This window comes from Mus caroli, unplaced genomic scaffold, assembly GCF_978045245.1.
Source record: "Mus caroli unplaced genomic scaffold, Mus_caroli_1 scaffold_9, whole genome shotgun sequence".
Lineage (NCBI taxonomy): Eukaryota > Metazoa > Chordata > Mammalia > Rodentia > Muridae > Mus > Mus caroli.
In genome coordinates, this window is record NW_028227264.1 from 73,936,998 (window position 1) to 73,951,543 (window position 14,546).

The 14,546-nt window shown below is 53.9% G+C and overlaps 1 protein-coding gene across 3 annotated transcripts in view; it reads right to left on the bottom strand.

Annotated features, from left to right (window-relative positions):
• The window catches only part of Cabin1 (calcineurin binding protein 1), a 116,182-nt gene that overhangs the window by 8,356 nt on the left and 93,280 nt on the right, over positions 1-14,546 (bottom strand). For all 3 annotated transcript variants that reach the window (XM_029482190.2, XM_021173768.3, XM_021173767.2), the window contains exons 30-33: positions 3,958-4,121; positions 3,122-3,218; positions 2,108-2,785; positions 696-770 (exon numbers count right to left, since the gene is read on the bottom strand). In XM_029482190.2, the coding sequence (XP_029338050.1) occupies positions 696-770; positions 2,108-2,785; positions 3,122-3,218; positions 3,958-4,121 (1,014 nt within the window). The remainder of the gene's footprint in view (positions 1-695; positions 771-2,107; positions 2,786-3,121; positions 3,219-3,957; positions 4,122-14,546) is intronic.

Consider the following 14,546-nt stretch of genomic DNA (forward strand, 5'->3'; position numbering starts at 1 on the left):
AACCTCTCTATGTAGACCAGGCTAGCCTCAAACTCACAGAGACACACTTGCCTTTGCCTCCAGAGTGCCAGGACTAACGGTGTGTACCACCTCATCGAGCCATCAGGAACTCTACCTTCAGGGACTTCTCAGCCCATGCCAGGAGGTCTGCTTCTCACAGCTATCCAACATGCCAGCCCTTCCTACCATCCTGGGATTCTGGCATGTTCCTTTGCCTATCAGCACCTGGATACCCTGGGCTTGGAATAAGCCCCTGGTCCCTATCATGCCACTGCCTGCCTGCCTCCACCCCATGATCCTTCCTGGCTGTTTTGATACTAGTTAGCCTGGTTCTGGTATCACTTCTCTACCAGTCACAAAGGTAAGGCCCTTCCTAGCTGAAGCCTTACGTACTTACTTACAGCTAGATGCTGTCCTTCCTTACTACTTATGAAAAGAGCCAAAGCAGGGCTCCTTAGGTCACACATGTATGTCTTGAGTCCTGTTAAGTCACTACCACTTTGGGGTACTGACCCATTATCCAGAAGCATAGATACTTCCTGCTCCTCCACCCTGGGCCCACAATGACCACAGGAACTAGCTTCGGGGCAGACTTGCCTCTGGGCCAGCAGCCCAGGCCTCGGTGTGGGACAGGATCAGCATGAGCTGGCATATGCTGGGGAGTGGGTGGGGAGTGCGTGTTCAGGACAGCTTACCTGTCTCTGGGTAGCGGCCCCAAGGTGGACTTGACAGAACTTCACAGCCTGCTCCAGTGCAGTCTCCTCATCCACCTGAACAGAGAGATGTCTAAGTTAGGGGACCCTGGGCCACAGTACATGACCTGCTCCCTTGCCTACTTCCCAGCCCAAGAAGGGCACTCCTGTGTGGACTATCCTCAGTGAGGACCACGCCTAGCACCCGAGACCGTCATCCAGGTGGGGATGCAGGCCAAAGGTCCATGTACCAACTGCTTGTGTCAGGACCTGTCCCAGTCAACCCTCAGGCTACTTCAAGTTGTTTTCCCATGGTCAGTTATTTATGTCCTCAAGGGCTGAGAACTGACAGAGGCTTCAGGACTCAATGAAGTTTTCAAATTCATCTGAGAGCCAGGCTTGGAGGTATATGCTTTTAATGTTGGCACGAGGGAGTCAGAGGCAGGATGAAGTGTCTCGGGCCAGCCCGAGCCACACAGCAAGACCCTACCAGCTCAGCTGCTTAAGTGGCTGTCACAGGTTGGGTTCTGATCTACCTTTCAAGCGAGTTGTTGATTCCAGGGGGAGGTGCCTTCTGGAAGCCCAGGTAGGATGGGCACACTAAGTCTACACCATAGACTAAGTGCTAACACACATGGTGGTCACACACAGGGTAATCCTGAACAAGCAGGTGTGACTTGAAGAAGAATGCCACGCACTGTCAAGTGAAGACAGGAGCAGGCACTACAGGAAATGGCCTGGTCTCCCCTGCAGGGAACACAGCAGTACTACTGCACTGCTCCTGGGAATTCATAGGAGAAACAATGCCAGCAAGGGTAGGGGGGCTCAAAGGTGGTAGGAAGAACTGACCACACTGGACAGTCACTCCATCTGTACTGCTCACGAGTTCTGTAGACTGCTCCTACGGAGAAAAATGTATCTGATGTGGGGTGGGGATCTGGCTGACCGAGAAGGGTGGCAGACTCTTAGGGCTGCTGCCATGCTTGAACTCCTCCTAGCTCTGTTCCTTACACTGGGTACCACAGCTACCCATTTCAGGAAGTGGCTCAAATATATCCAGAGGACCCACACAGTGGTCAGACGAGGGCTTCCACACACACTCCTGTGCTGGACCTGTACCGTAGTTTCGTCTTCCTTAAAGGATAAATTCACAGCATACACCTCATTGTTTTCTGTGTCTAAACTTATTGCCTATTCATCAGAGAAAATCTAAAAAATAAAAAATACAACCCCACCCCACCCCCCAACCTCACAAAGTACAGAGTGTTCAAGCAGGGGGCACAATCCCCAACACCACCTCAGGGTGGGCCCTGATACATGTGGCCTCAAGAAAGAACCTCCAGGGAACAAAAGGCCAAAGCAACGAAGGGGCCTGCAGACAGATGCAGCCCCAGGGTCAGTGCACGGCTGCCCACCTGCTTGATGAGCATGTAAGTCTCCGACATGATCTTCTCAATGCGGCTCAGGTCATAGGCCATGCCCTTCTGGCCCTGCTGCCACACGCGGTAGGCATCCAGCAGGAGAGTCTTGCCAGACTCTGTGTCCTCCAGGAGTTTCCTTTTCCGATTAGGCCTTGGAGGTGCCTCCTCAGAGTGCCCTGCTCCCCTGGACGCCATGGTAGTGGGAGCAGCAGTTGTGGTGGGGGCTGTTGGGGATGGGGCCAGTGGAGCGGGCTGTTGCCGGGTACTGATGCTCAGCTCCTCTAGGGAAAGCTCAGCAGACCGGCTCTCAGCGCCCCGGTCCCTTGGGGGGCGGCCCGGCAACAGACGTGATGTCTGTTCCAAGTCTGGGTGGCGAACAGCAGCCTCACTGGTATCCATGGGTTCAGTGGGCCCCACCTGGGGACTCTCTTTGTCTTTCTGCTCCCCACCCTGTTCTGTGTTGTCCCTTGTGTCTGTGACCACTGGCAATTGGTTGAGAGGGCCCACCCTGCCCCCTGGCTCAGGCCCTGGTCCTGAGCCATCAGCTAGAGGTAGCTTCTTGGGGTGTGGGGGGCTTTCCTGGCCATCCTCGGGACTGGCTTTGTGCGAGACATCAGTGGTCATCCTGGCTCCAGAGAGGCCGCAGGCCTTGGATCCTGGGTGTTCTAACCCCTACAAGGAAGCCAGACAAGTTACTGGTGATCCTCCACGGGTCCCTCTACCCAACGCCATTCTGGCTATGCACATGTGCCAGCCGTCAAGACTCTCCCAGAGACCCATTCTCCTCTGTTCCTCGGGCAGTTCCACCCCCTTACATATAAGCAGGTGTGGGGGCAGGTTGCTCTGGGATGGCTCAGCCTGGCTTTCCAGGAGCTTTGTGATGTGAGCCTTATGGGGAGCTGACATCAAGAGAGGACTTGTGTTGGCCACTAACTGTGGCTGCTGCAGAGACTTGTTACCCTGGCCCTTATGCACAGGCCTGGGGTGAGCTGTGATAGGCTGACATACCTCTGCAAGCTCACTCAGTGTGTCCTCCAACACTTTCACAGTGAGGATGAAGGCGCGTTGTGCCAGGACCTGGCGGTCAGCATCTCGCAGATATTTCCTGCGGTCATACAGAGGGACAGAAATAGTGGGACAGTGTCAGAAGCCATATAGTAGTTAATTGATGAGTCAGCACCTTACTTCCACCCCAGGAACACTTGTGACTGTGCCCATCTATTTAAGTCTGCTCTCCTAAAGTACTCTTTGGATCATATACTTCATCTTCAGTAAGTCTCTGACTTGGTCCCAGTGGCTGCCATGAGCCTTCTGAAGTACAGGTCAGTCAGAAGTGGGCTAAGTTCCTCTCCTTTAAGTTAGCTTCTGGGATGCTTATGCTTCATGTCCAGGCTAGTCCCGTGTCAGCTGTATCTCCAGGTATAGCACCCCCAACCTCTACACCTGGCAGTTGTAGCAGATGCACTCTGTTCTGTGCCCATACTTCTGGCCAATGAAGCCATGATATCTGTTGAGACCCAAGACCTCTGCTGCCTGCCTCCTACTTCCCTAGGGCCAGGGCCACTTTCAGAATGTCTATTTCTTACACCCCATGCTAGCTAGTGCCTCTGAGAACCCAGGTTGGGTAGGAGGGATGGTTTAAACATGGAGACTATCAGCTTGTGTCAGTCCAAGAGTGCTTAAGGCAGAGAGGTGGTGGGCTTGTGTTTCAGATACTAAGAGATGCCCCTCATGAGTGAGGGAAGGCTGGGACTTCTGGACCAATAGACCTCAGAGCCAGGTGTGAGCAGTGGGGACAAGCCTGGGAGGAGAACGAGCCAGGCTGTGTGTGGTGGCTCACTCACTTGCCCTGGTCTGGTGTCCGCTGCAGCATGGAGGACACCTTCAACAGGGTGCTGTGGTCGCGGAGCTGGGCTAGAACCTTGAGCAGCAGCACGATGGAGCGGTTCATGTGCCAGGCAAAGCTGCCTGGCCGGTCAATCTCATCCACGGGGATCCGCCAGATGCCCTATGGGATGGGCAAGCACAAGCTAAGGGAGGCTGCCACCTCTCTGGCGCCTTATGGACACCCTGCCTGAAGTCCTCTCAAGCTTGCCACTATGCATAGGGCCTAGCCAGGGGCTTCTGTCCCTTCATGTCAGCAGCCGCCTGTACCTACTCACCTTACATTCATGGCAGAGGACTGTATATGTGAGGCTCTGTAAGCATTTTCCCTAGTCAGTCACCAAGTGGGCTGCCTCAGCCCCTTCCTTTATGTGGTTGTATCCCACATGCTTACTGGACCTGTTGCCTATGGTGGCTGTCATGCAGTGCTCACACTCTGCACAGGCACTGTGCAAGGATGCAGGAGCAACTCCAAGGGGAGCAAATACTGAACCAGAGGACTGGTGACACTCAATAGCTGCTGCTGGAGGTGGAGTTTAGGGTTCCCAAGCTTGGGGTCAAACAGATGGGAAAAAAGGAGGAGAGAGAAGCTGACATGGGGTAAGAATCTTAAAATAATGGCTACATAGGTTGGCTAATTGGAGTTAAGAGCAGCCCAGACAAAACATGGTAAATTATATAATAGGATTACTGGCTGGGAAATAGACAAAACAGCATAGAGGATAGACACCTGCCCAGCTCTTGTGCTGATTAAGACTTATTATAAAGGTTGTGTGTGTGTCTTTTATCCAGGAACTAAATGGCTAAAGACAGGGTAGAAAATCTGGATTGGGATTAAATATTTTCAACAACATTGGGGTCCATCAGGGTATAGGGATACCATGGATGCCAGAGGGAAGAAGTGGTGTGTCAAGACTCAGGAGACCTGTCTGACACAGGACCTACCTCGGTGGCCTGGAAGAAGCTGGCAGATCCCAGTGGGGGCCCTGTAGTCACCCCCTGAGAACCACCAGCTAGCACACAGGTCCTGGATCCTGACTGGCTGAATCATGGGGTTTCTGGGTCTCCAGTGCCAGTCCCAGGGATTATAGGAGCACCTACATGGGCCTCTGTTCTCATGGCTCCTTGCTGCCCATTAGTGGTCCATGTACTGAAGTATAAGCCATGTGCTAGAAGGCCAAGGGGGTGGGGGAGGAGGGAGGGCAGGGTGTCTTTAGCCCTCAGCTGATGAGGGAGGCCTGGAAAAGCTTAACACCCTTAGTCCCTGGCCCCACAGCCTCCATCCTGGGCTTCAAGCCCTCTCACCTAACAGGCTAGAGGGTGAGAACACCCACACCCAGGAGAACAAACACAATTATATATTCCTCACATGTCTGTCTGTAACAGCTTACAAAAAGCCACATGGTGTGTGTGTGTGTGTGTGTGTGTGTGTTTGTCTGTCTGTCTGAAGAAGCCCAGTCCTCTCCAAGGACTAAGGAGAGCCTAACATAGACTACAGTGGCCATTAAGGTATTCATGGCCCAACAGCGTGAGGCTAGGGAAGGGTTCTGTTTGAGGCGGCACATCCTAGACATCATACATGGAGTTCTCATGTGACTTTCCACAGACATGTGATAAATAATAGAGCGTAGAGACAAGGAATAACCCTCCTAGAGCCACAGATGAGTGGCTACCCCACAACTTTGAGGAAAAGAGCCTTATGGGTCTTCCTAGGGAAGCGTCCACACCCGTACCGAGCTCCACTGCTGGCTGCAGCAGCTCTTCCATCTGGAAGGTCGGGAGAGATGCCTTGGGTCGGTCACCTTGATGACAGATGCTCTCCTTGACCTCCAGATCTTCTCCCTCTGGAGAGGCCTAGAATGATCCTAGCTTCAGAGACGTCTCCCCACTTTCTGTGCACAGCCACAGATGGCCCTACTTAGCCAGGAGCTGCTTTTCTCCACACCTGAGAATGCACAGCATCTGCCCACTTCTCAGACATGCCTTCAGAGCCAGAGGTGGGGGCTCACACCCTTAGTTCTAGTGCTCAGGAGGCAGAGGCAGGCAGAGTTCTGAGAGTTCAAGGCTAACTAGGGCTACACAGAGAAACCCTGTCTCAAACAACCAACTCCTTACATGTGCTCTTCTGAACTGTGCTAAGAGGTGGTGTGATTAGAATGGGGAGGACTTTCCTCTAGGTGCAGTTAGAGGCAGGGGAAGTGGCCCTGCTCCCAGGGTTCATTATAGCCTCCAAGCCAGTAGTACTGGAGCACAGACACAGCAGGCTGAGGAAGAACAGAGATGGGTCCATCCTGGGGGCCTCTGCTAAAGATGGTTGGATTCCAATGCCCACCTCCTCTGGATACCCAGCATGCTAGCTCTCATATCAGTTAAACATACTGTAGCTAATCAACACTGGTGGAAGCTAGTGTCAACTCTGGTTACAATTCGTAGAATGGTATCTTTTCTATATGGCACAGGGCTGCCCCCCAGGGACTGAACCAACATCAACTGGCACCAGGGCCTTGGGTATGTATCCTAGACAAGTGTTGTTAAACCACTGAGCTCCATCCATCCATCCATCCTTTCATACATACATACACACACATATATGTGTGCGAACACAAACACCCAGGCAGGTTTTGAACTCTTGATCAACCTGGATTAATTACATCGGTGTGCACCAAGCCAGGTATTGCTGGTGTTTTTAATGTTCTACCAACTGCCTCTCTAACTGGCTTGCGTCCTTTGGACTGACACAAGCCACAGATTCTATACATGTGAGCCTCCTTTTCTGTCTTCTGCATCCTCTGCCCAGCCAGTTCTTCTAATGTTTTTCCCAGGTCAATTGTGACATCTAGTCCCTCTTCTCTAAGGCTCCCTGGCTTGCTGTTCTGTGACACAGTGGAGAGGGCTTGAGGCAGCCTTTCAGATGATGGCTCTGGAGCTGGCAGGGTGTCCTGGCCAGGGTCCGTCTGCTTTAGATCTAGGTTCTGAGGGGTCTGACACAAATTTGGCAGAGTAGGTGGGGCATCCATCTTGAAAGCTTTTTACCTCCCATTTTATTAGGTATAGGGAATCCTAACTACCCTGCCTCCTGAAAATTCCCATGTGAACTGTGTGGGGCAGGTAAGAAACAACAGTGTTCACAGCAAACAAAGCTCTTCCAGGCTCCAAGTGGATACAATGCCCCATGGGGAGCATGGGGACTGCATGAAGATGAACTGACTCCCCCTAAAAAGCAGCCAGTGCCAGGGGGTAATGTGATGGACCAGAAAGCTATCACACTATGAAAAAAATGAGCTGAGGAGGTGCTTGCTACCCGTAAAAAATTGTGTTTGCCACATGCAGGGGGTGGGCTGGGGAGGCAGAAGGTACTTGGCAGATGTGAAGGTGCAGGAGGCCAGGGCTCCTGTAAAGGCTCTCACTCCCCAAGCTGAGAATCGATGGCACAGCACCGCAGTCACCTTCTGAGGCAAGGGCAGGAACAGGAGGACCCAGCCCCTCTGGGGGCTGTAAGAGGCCTGTCAGGCAGGAGGACCCAGCCCCTCTGGGGGCTGTAATAGGCCTGTCAGGCAGGTGAGATGCATGTTCAGTACCAGGGGAAGAAGAAAACATAGGCCATAAGTTCTTGAAGAGGAAAGAAAGGTCTGTCAGCAAGGGTCTCTTGTCTCAGCATCTAGATCTTGTTTCTAGTGCACTGTCTACCTCAGCTCCTTTTATAACACAGCAGCGCTCCTTTCAGAAAGGTAGAGGGAAGTTCCAGGAAAAGCAGAGGGAAGTGCAGACACCCTGACAAGTGCTCCAAGTGAGCCCAGCAGTTGCAGCTGCCCTGCTCCAGCTTCACTCTGGCCTTCTCCTGGACACACTCGCTGGGCAAGGTCTGGTTCATTCATTCATTCATTCATTCCTTATGTTCACTCACACGTGCCACAAGACTCTGGAACTTACTGGGTACCATCTCTTCCATGGGCATGCAGCTAGCAGGAGCCCTTGGGAATAGTGCTCTGCCCTCTCAGCATGGGGCTGTATACAGATGGAGAGAAACCTGGGTGAATGGGGGTAGGGGGTGTCCTGTGGCCACCAAGCTGGCCTTTGGAGATAGCTGTTCTGAGAAAGAACAGAATCATAAGCCAGGAGGGTAGAAACCAAGCCAAGTACGACTTCTGCCCGAGCTGAGCAGAATCTGGCTCCTGTGTTTACAGCTCCAGGATGGCCTGGGTACAGCCCTCTCCTGAGAAGGTATTGGGAGTGGGGGTGGGGGGCCTTCAGGATGAATTGGGTAGACACCTGTTCTGTCTCCACCACAGCCCACAAGGGAGAAGGTGTGGGGCTAAGCAGAGGCTGCACAACACCCAGCCCAGAGCCCAGAAGAGAAAGGCATGGACCTCTGGCAGGTGTTAGGGAGAAGCCAGAGTGAGCTGAGCTTGGTCTAGCATGGAGGACATGAGCAGCAGGGCTCCTATGTGAAAGCAGGCCTGGCGGGAAGCAGCTGGGAAGGAACCTGCAGAGGAGCTCATGTCTAGGTCTGCGGGACAGGCCAGAGCAGGGACACACATGTGAGAGCTAGCAGCATCGTGGGAGTCAGAGCATCAGGACGCTACAAGGAGTCCCCTCTGTAGGACTATGCTTTCACATACCTGCAGACATGCATATTGTCTTTAATCAGCCTCACTGGATTCCTGGGTTGTGGTGTCACCAAGACTGGGCTCCCTGGTGGTCAGTGTGTCTGGGGATAATGCTGGCTCACAGTCCTGTGCTGTAGGCAGTCGGGCCTTCCCAGCAGCCCCAGAGTCCTTCCAAATACCTCACTGTACTCAAGTTTCTCCTACATGCCAAGTCCTTCACTGCAAGCATCTCAGCCCATCTCCGCTCCTTAAGAGTGGCTCTGGGCTCCTTGATGACAGATGAAGTCACTGAAACACACACTAGCAATTGAATAATTTATGGGGTCCCAGACTGTGGGCTGAAGGTTGGATACAAGTTCCCAAACCTTCCCCACAGCCTGCTGTGTCCTCTCACTACTATGGAGATAATGGGGATTCCTTCAGGAGCAACACCCCACAGGAAGATGGGTCTTGGGTACATGGAACTGGGGTGTGGTCGCTGCGTAAGTGGAGGTAATAGTAAACCTGTGGTATCGAGCACAGATGCTCACAGTGGACTGGAGAGCAGTGTGAGGGCAGGCCTGGCCAGGAGGCTGCCGAGGCTTTGCCTTCCACTAATGGCAATCTCGGTGCGCAGACCACACAGGGAGCTAAGAGCAGCAGCACACGGGGCACTCTGCCTGGGTCAGGCTCTGCCTGCGCGATCATCTCACAACGTCCCACATCCTGTGGTCATGGGGAGCATATTCCTGAGGAGACCCAGACTCCTCTTCCCCCTCTCTTCTCAGAAGCCTGCACATAGCTGCTATAGGCCTTCGCACAGACAGAAGAGCTCATCCGCACACATTTCCATCCTGAGTGTCTAACCTGAGGGCTGCTGAACACAGCCCCTTTACTCAGTCCAGAGCCATCTGCCCCAACAGGCAGGGTCTACAGATTCACTCACGTGTAGATCTGGCTCTCCCAGCACACTCTGTAGTAACTGCACAGCCTGAGGCTATTCTGAGATTGCTGCCTTTCTGTCACAGATCCCCCTAGGACCCCTTCCTTTTCTAAGGCCTGGAAAAGCCAGAAAGGAAAGAAGGTGGGAGAAGGAATGGCCTGGACAGAGCTACACTGGGGGTGGGGTGGGGGGTTCAGAGTTTCATTCTCTTGCCACACTGGAGGACATACCCCAAGATACCCAGTTCTTTCTTCCCAGAGAGTGCAACTGAATTTAGATGACCTGCTCAAGGGTGTCCAGAGACAGTGAACCAGGAAGCAGGGGTCTGTCTTCATCACCTGAAAGCCTCTCCTCACGGTCTCACTTCTAACACTCCCAAATGAAGGAACAGGCAGGGTTTTGAACCTTGTGTTTCTTAAACAGCTAAGAGCTTAGCACACAGCAGGCAGGGCCCTCAAGGCTTGCTCACAGGCAGGGTGGCTGGTGTCCCTCACAGAATTCAAGTGCTGCAGACCTACTGCAGGAGACAGCCTTCAGCCTTGGTCCTGACAGGGCTTTAGTTGCTTTCTCCAGCTATGTCTTGCTGCCTGCCACACACAGGACTGAGATGTGACACTTGTTCTGATTTGCCATTTTCAGGGTCACGCCCAGGAGGGCACCAGGCCAGGCAGGAGGGAAGATCTCATCTGGGGGCACATAGTATGGTTGTAGAGGAGCCACCTGGGTACCACACAAAGGTGCTGACAAGGAAAAGGAAACAGATCGTAGACGGTACCTTAGAAGACCCAGGACATTTGGCCTGAGGGAACAGTTGGGCTACTACTACTAGGCAGATGGTAGGAAAATTTCGCCTCTCCACCTTACCTGGGCTCCCCATTTAATGGGTCTGAGTTTGTCAGGGGTCTTCATGAGCTCTACCTGGCCAGCTGAGGCACTGCTCACCAAGACTGCTTCTAGCTCTTGACCTCAGTCCAAGGGCCTCAGCCTTGGGCACAACAGTTGTTCTGGCATAGCCCCGGGACACTGAGCTGTTATAGGAGGGGGCCAGTGGGCAGATGCGGCTGTATTGCGTTTGAGGAGCTCATGGCCTATGAGGTAAAGTCTCCCAAAGCCCCCAAAGAAAAGGGAGTCCCCAGCACAAGAACTTAGGAAACAAGGACAGTAGTATACTGTCAACCATGGAGCCTTCCTGCACACTCAACAGAAAATGAATGATCTGGGTCAAAATCATAAAACATAGACTCCAACTCTCTTAAAGAAGGGGTGTGGGGCAACATCCCAGCCATCCAGGTACAATCATAAAAGAGAGGCTGGTGTGTGAATAAGAGGCCAGGGACTTTGAGGGTGCCTGGGCAGAGCCAGAGGAAACAGGAGGGGAGACTGTGTGCCCCAAAGAGAAGACAGAGATGAGAGACAGATAGCTGGGGGTGGGGGTGGGGGGCAGGGAGCTGAGGTGGGAGGGAGGGGCAACCTATGTGGAGCCAGCCCTACAACTTAAGAGTACCCTGAGCCCAAAGAAGCATTTCCCATGTCATCAAATACATCCCCTTGACAACAGCCGCAGAATCATTTATCCCACAGCACATGGGCTACAGGTTGACACATAAGCTAAAGTTTTCAGGGTCATTATTTAGAACGTTGGATTGGAAAGGTTAATAGGCAGGAGGGGGAAACAAACAGGTGGATCCCTGGGGTGGGGCCTGGTGCCTCAGCTGATACAGTAGGGGGACAGCCCATGGAACAATGGGTGAGCAAGGCTTTCTAGAATAGCACACTTTTAACAACCCTGTTCACTGAAAACAGTACTGTGAGTCTGAGAGAGAGAGAGAGAGAGAGAGAGAGAGAGAGAGAGAGAGAGAGAGAGAAAGAAAACGCCTATTTCTCTCCCTGTGGCCCATCTAGGAGGTATGGGCACACTGGTGAATAGGGGAAAGTAAGCCGGCTATCACAAAAGCAGAAGACACGGGGTGTGGGAACAGGCTGCTGCCGAGAATGAGCTGCTAAGTATTGGAGTAATGGTCCCTGCAGTGCAGATCTCAGCAGGGCAGAGCTCAGCAACTCCCCTCCTTCCACCCCAGAAAAGCACAAAAACCTGTGCAGCCTCCAACACAACCTCAAAATTAACAACAACTCAACTCCAAGAAGCAGGGGATGGTTCTATTTGAGGGGCAAGCACAGTTGGGAGGGGAGGTGTCACAGCATTCCCCAGTCTTGGGGTGACACCTGTTGCCCGTTAACACACACAGACCACTCACACTAGACTACCTGGAGAGGTGTGTGAACAGGGTATGGAGAGATGCTCCCAGTGTCACTCAGTCTCTGGGGCTGACTACGTCTCTCAGGCAAACAATTTGTAGGTGGCTGCCCAGTTTCTCTCACATCAGTTTTCACTCTCTTGTTCTGTAGAGACTAGCTCTTTTGTGAGCCAGCAAGCAGCAGGAAGCCGAGGCTACAGCACAACTCTCCCATCAGCTCCCATTTGTCCCCAGGACTGAGAGCATCAAGGATGCTGCCAGTCAGCTGGGTAGCACCCATGGCCTCATGTACAGACGGCTCTCTCTGGCACCTCCTCCTGCTCAGGAGATTTGGTGTTGGGATCCAGGACTGCTTTCTAGGTAGGTAGCTACTCATCCTTTTGATGCTCTGAGGAGAGTGGGGCCCTGCAGCACTTCTGCTCCATGGTAAAGATGGAGGGAAGCTGGGAGCTCTTCCCTCTCCCCCAAACCCAACACCACTGTAGACAGAAGTTTCTTCAATGAGAACCTCAGAACCATATGGAAGGCAATCTGTAGTCTCAGGACAGTACAGTGGCTATCAGGAACACACCCCCGTCCCCCCACCCCCACCCCACGCCCGGTTCTCCCTCACGAGGTCCTGGCTGTCCAGGCAGGGCTACTGAGGGCAAGGGATTCCCCCTGCCATTACAGGTAATGAGCCCTCAACAGACTCAGGCAGGGGTTGGGGAAGCCTGCAATTTGCCTGCAGCTGGCGTCTGCCGTTTCCAGCCTTTTCTGCCAAATGAGACATATCATGCACTAGGTCCCCTCCCCTCCCCCCTCCTGGGAAAAGCAGAACCGACAAACAACTGAGCTTGGGGAGAGCCTGGCAGCTAGCCCTGCCCCCATGTGCGTGCGAAACTAGTAGCGACCCCACGCCCAGCTCATACGACCCTTACTCCAACCCTACCCTACCCCTCCGCCTACTCTTGAGTGCTGAGTGGCTAGGACCCCGGGCCCCATGTTCCGAGCCGGACCGCACTTGCGAAGAGCTGGCACCATCTTCCCGCCCCCGCACAACAGCTATTTTTAGCTAGGGAAGCACCGCGCCCGGGCGCCGCTGCCCATCCCGCCCGGCGGCCCGCTCACCATCCCCGAGAGCGGCACCGCGCAGCTTTTCGTCAGCGCCTTCTGCTGCGAAGTTGTTGCAGCTAGTGGCTTTCGTTTTCGCAGGCGCACACCCACGCCTGGGCTCCGGCCCGGGGCTTGGTCGGGCTGGGCTGTCCTGGGTTTGCTGGGCGGGCGCAGTACAGACTCCACCAGCAACAGCCGCCCCCGCGTGCCACTACCTAGGCCGGTCTGGACTCCCACCTGACGTTCGGTAGAACGCCAGCCCAGTCCGGGCACGGGGGGCACCGCACCCACCGTCGGCGACTTCCTCTGTAGAAGCGCTGGGGGAAACCGCGGCCCTCGGGCTTCCTGCTGCGTCCGGGGCGGGGGCAGCTCCCCAAGCCCACCCGGGGGTAACTTAGCACAGAAAAGCAGAGAGAGTCAGGCAGGCAGAGGTGAGGTGGTCGTGCAGCCCTGGTCCCAATCCCCGCCCTCGGCCACAGGCAAGTTCCTACCCGCTGGCTCCCCGGTGGCATCTGTGCAGGAGAGCTAGTGCGGGCGCCAGGCCATGGCCGCGGAGGCTTGCTCCTCACTCGCGGCGGGCCGGGGCGGGGCAGGCAAGAGCCGGACGGTCCCCGGCAGTCACTTGGCAGCATAACTGACTTTTGCCGGCCAATCCTGGCGGGGTCCTCGGTCTAGCCACCAGGGGTTCAGTGACGCCAGGCTGCCCACCGGCTGAGGGATATCTAGTACACAGCCCTTGCTTGGCACAGGAAACTGTGGAACAGGGAGGTGAGTTTGGGAGGCAGGATGGCAATGGCCAACGGCAGCATGGGTAGGCAATCTTCCATCTGCAACGGGGCTCCAATGTGAACAGCACCCTTCCCCACTTTGTGCCACACAGTGCCCTGTGGAGGGTAGAATCCTAAATTGTAGGTGGGCCACACTAGAGCTGTCAATCGGGACTAGAACGAAGACTTCTGGAGTAATATTCTCAAAGAAAGCACAACAAAGATGCCATGGTCTCCAGTGAGCTCTCCAGAGGAAGCCACTATTTTTTCACAGGGTATGCAGCTGGGTCAGGTAAAAGAAGACCCTCCCCATCTCTGCATTTCAAGAAGAGGTGCCCAACTCCTGGGAGCAGCTTTGCAGAGTCCAGGAAAAGGTAGTGAGCCTGTTCTATGGAGGAAGAGCTCAGAAAGGAAGCAGTGCTCTAGGGCACAGAATGGCATCCACAGCACTGGGCATCTTCAACCTAGTGAGGCAGACTGTACAGGAACTAGCCACCAATTCCTGGCTGCTCTTCCTGCCCAGGTAGACGAGAATACCAAGGAAGGGACAGAAGATCCTAATCCATACATTTCCCCTGGCCACGCTCCTCAAAGCCTCATCTACCTGGCCAATCACGACGTAGTTTCTGTTTGCCTTACTCTAGCTTCTGCCCACCAGTGTCCCAAACAAGCACCAGTCCAGACCTCCTCCTCTTAACCTAGAGAATAAACCAGTTTTCTATCTTGGAAAATGGACTTGTCCTTGGGAACAAGGAAGAAACGACCTGGGTTCTTAGGGGTTCACACACACACACACACACACACACACACACACACACACGAGCACAAGCCCCCTTTAGACTCTTCAGGAGCTTCAAATGCATATTCCCCACAACAGCATCTCAACTCACTATGTCCTCAGCA